We start from the raw sequence: 4,068 nt of genomic DNA, 5'->3' as shown, positions 1-4,068 counted from the left end.
GGGCAGTTATGTCCTAGGCCGGTATCTTCACTGACAAGATCAACTTTGATCCTTACTGAGCCCATTTGCCTTTTTGCCTCTAAGATAACATTCCTTTGAAGTGTCTGGGTAACTTGTAACTTCCCTTTTTCTGGAACCCCTGGGGCATAACCAAATGTTCTGGGCGCCAGGGCAGATACTACAAATTCCTTCATTATCATGTTGATTGATCCTGCACCCACCTAAGTATGTGTCCATCATTTTACTTTTTATCCTATCACAGAGGTTCCCCCCCCCGCCCTGCTTTGCATAATCCCACCTCCTTAAATCTGTCACCAATGAATTTCATGTATAAATACAGATGTAACCCTGCCATTCTCTGGAGCACTATCTCAATTCATTGAGGTTCTGCTTCCTGGCATATGTCGACAGCTTGGCTCAAATAAACTCACAAAAATTCTTTACAGGTTTCAATGGTTTTTTTACGTTAACAGGAGAAACCTGCTGTTTTTTACACCAACCACTCAGGGATCATTAGAGAAAGTCTCAGTCAGCTCCGGAAAAGACTAGCAGATCGGGAGGAGGCCCGGCGGGTGGAGGGCAACTGGTATGAAAACCTTTTCTCCTGGTCCCCTTGGCTGGCCACCCTCCTGTCATCCCTAGGGGGCCCAATAATCCTCCTGTTGCTAGGTCTTCTTTTTGGCCCCTGCATTGCCAAATGCCTCCTCAATTTCATACAAAGTCTAGTACACACCCAATACTCCAGAATCTTAGAGGAAGACACTGAATCAAGGATTTGATTCCCGTAAAGACCAGTAGGGAATGTAATAAATGCCCCAGGGCTTAGGAACAATAGAAGGTTACAGTTAAATTAGGTCATAGCAGTCTCAGGCTCTGTTGCAAAGACCACAGCTCCCTCTTAACATTCTTTACAAGCAGGTCACGATTTAGCCAGGGGTGAAGAACTTAACCTTTCTAAGGTATGAGCCTGTAACCTGTGACCTTTCAAAGGTATGAGTCTGTGACCTCTGTTGAGAAATGGAGCGATGAACTTTGTGTGTGTCTAGCCAACCGTTTTGTGATTTTTGTGAATAAAAGCTTACTTCTACATCTGGTCGGGGCTGCAGTTCAGTCCTAGCTACGGCAGGGTACGGTAACTGCAGTCGCTGCCCAGCTAATAAAGGCTCCTAAATTCTACCCTTTGGCTCTGGTGGTTGTCTCTTATGGGTTGCCCCATAACAATCTTAAGTTTTTCTGTCTTTAGTGTTTTGGGGTTTTTGTTGTTTTGTTTGTTTGTTTGTTTGTTTTTTTGTTTGTTTTGTTATTTGTTCCCTGGCTTCATCTACCCTTGGGTTTAGCTGGAACAAATGGCCTTAATTGGGTCTTTGTGCTCCACTTCCCAGACCAGGGTGATATAAGCTATGTATCCTCTGGTTAGGGAGGACAGTATAATCCATTTGCTTTTAAGTGTCCTTCGTTGGGGAAGATAAGGTCTTGTGATTCACAAGCTGGCTGCAAGACACCCAAACAGATGGGCCCTGTGTAATTTTCTTGTCTCAGTTTCCACTTCCCACTTGCCCAGGAAATTACCTAGCATCTTACTATCCTGCCTCATGTGGACAACAGAACCATCTTGCTGGAGAAAATGTGCATCACCTGTGGTGCTAACACTGATATATGAAGGATTTCTCATTTGAATTGTCCTAAATTGAGCCTATGAAATCTCCATAATATATTATTCCATTGTTATGCCAATTTTCTAACTTCTTCAGTTTGTTGGCATTGTGGGGATTGGTGGGGAATGAGCTGGGAGGATGATTCTGATTAGGTGTCACTGCATAACAAACCATCCCGAAGCCTAGTGGTTTAAAGCAACAACAATCATTTATTTTTCTCCTGAAACCTGGGCAGAAATGCAGTGAGGATGGCCCATCTTTGCTCTTTGCTGCATCTGAGATGGCTCAGTTGTCAGCTGGAGAATTTGCTTTCATGTTGCCTCACTTACATGGCTGACAAGTTGTTTCTGCTGGCAGATGAAAGAGCAGCCAGGGGAGTGAGCCAGTGATTTCATGTCCTCTTCATGTGGAATTGATGGACAACTTGGGCTTCCTCATCACATGATGGGCAAGGGCCAAGGGCACATACTCCAGAGAGCATGGAGGCATCCTCCCTATCTAACTTTAGAAGTCACAGCCATCCATTGTTTGCCAAAGCAGTCACAAAGTCCATGGAATTGCAAGGCAGCAGACACAGAACCTATAACTCAACAAAAGGAAAAGCAAGCCCAGATTATAAGAAGAATAGGTGGGATAGAAGAAACTGTTATAGCCATCTTTTGTAAATACAATCTACCATAGTAACAAATCATGGTAAATTAAGAAGAGAAAGTAAAATATACACTATTTGAAAAAGCTATGCCATAGACTTGAGAGCATATTTCTAATCCTTTGTACAATATCTGCAAATATATTCCTTTCAGCTTGTTCCCTTATATCTTTAATTTGTTCCTCATACATCATCTTTCGGACATTTATTTTTTTCTCTTTTTCTTCCTGTGATATTATTCCCTGATCACATTGCTCTTCTGTTAATTTCCATCTCCAATTGTTCAGCATAGATTTTCTTCAAGACTTCTGCCTGGCATTTCAGCTTTTCATCTGTGTCCTTGTATATGTCATCGGAAAAGTAAACCCCTCCATTCTCCTGCACCATTTTCTCTATCATCTCCACCAGCTCCTGCATTTGAGCTGCCTTCTTAGCCTCATCTGCACTTTGCTTATTACTGAAGGCACAGCAGTGGGACCCACACTCCTTGATGATGTTTTCTAGGTTCACATCTGATTCGTCTAAAAAGTCACTCAGTGTCTCCAAATCATCTTTGTGAGTGAACAACATGATCATGTGCTTCATGGCCGCCACCCCAAAGATGGCCTTGATCAATGCAACTGTTTTCTGCTCCTCATCCGTGTAGTGGCCCAGCTGTAGTACCAGGATGATGGCATGGGGCCCAGGGCAGGAGAAGAGGACACACCTGCTGATTTCCTCACAGGTGGTCTGCAGTTTTTCCTCATTATCAAAGAGCCCCGGGGTGTCCACAACAAGAAGATTCCTCCCCTTCCATTGTCGCTCTGATTTCTGACAGTTCTAGGTAACGGAAGAAGAAATAATTTTAGATTCAAATACTTTTCCCCTAAAGATGGTGTTTGCTGTTGCACATTTCCCACTTCCAGTTTTCCCCACCAGAACAATCCTCAGAGTGTTGTCCTGAAGGCCAGCCATGTTTGTTTCAAGACGTTCTGGGCATTAGGCTTCCACAAGACCTTATGGAAGGGAGGAGAGTGGAGAAAGGTCAACTTAGCTAAGTGGGGGCCATTCCCAAACCTCTATTCTTTGTTCTTTTTTCCCATGAAAATTTGTAATGGTCTATTACGCATGCTGATCTCAGGAAGAAGAGAGCGATGATAGTTCAATTACTATGGAATAAATAATAGATCAAACTTTCTTCACAAAAGAGTACAAGGTTCAGATGCTTTCACAGGGTAACTCACACAAAACGTTAAAGATCTGATAATCTCAATGTGATGTGAGCTATTCCTGATCATATAAAGAGGAAAATCTTTCAATCATTCAAAAGTACATATGAATCAAGTGTTATATTGATCCCAAAAGCTACCAAAGATTTCACCAAAAAGTAAAGCTACATATGTGTCTCATTTGGAAATACTAATACAAAAATTCTAAATAAATTATTTGACACTAAAAACGTAATACACCATGATTGTATGATTCATTTCACAAATACTAGGATGACTCAATATGGGAAATTAGTTGTTATAACACATCACATTAAAAGGTGAAGAAAATTACCTAGATGAAGAAAAGACTTTTGATGGAATTCAAACCTGACTCATGGTTCGGGATTTGAATTCCATCAAACTCATGGTTTGATGGAATTCAAACCTACTTCTCTAACATGATTTTATATAAGTATAAATTTTAATTTTTTGGTCATAACCTTTTTTCCCTATAAGTGATAAATAATGAATTATAAAGTCTTTTGATGAAGAAAAATGGATACTCTCTAACATG

General features: G+C 41.2%; 1 protein-coding gene across 1 annotated transcript; it reads right to left on the bottom strand.

Moving 5' to 3' along the window:
* Nucleotides 1–1,817: 1,817 nt before the first annotated feature.
* On the bottom strand, nucleotides 1,818–3,286 carry GIMAP7 (GTPase, IMAP family member 7). Its single transcript, XM_059656089.1, is given in 2 exon segments — nucleotides 1,818–2,574; nucleotides 2,576–3,286. Coding segments are annotated over 2 exon segments (879 nt in total). The 5' UTR covers nucleotides 3,259–3,286; the 3' UTR covers nucleotides 1,818–2,378.
* Nucleotides 3,287–4,068: the final 782 nt, after the last annotated feature.

This window comes from Myotis daubentonii, chromosome 10 (assembly GCF_963259705.1).
Source record: "Myotis daubentonii chromosome 10, mMyoDau2.1, whole genome shotgun sequence".
Lineage (NCBI taxonomy): Eukaryota > Metazoa > Chordata > Mammalia > Chiroptera > Vespertilionidae > Myotis > Myotis daubentonii.
The sequence above is the reverse complement of the archived record's forward strand: the minus strand, read 5'-3'. Positions and strand labels throughout refer to the sequence as shown.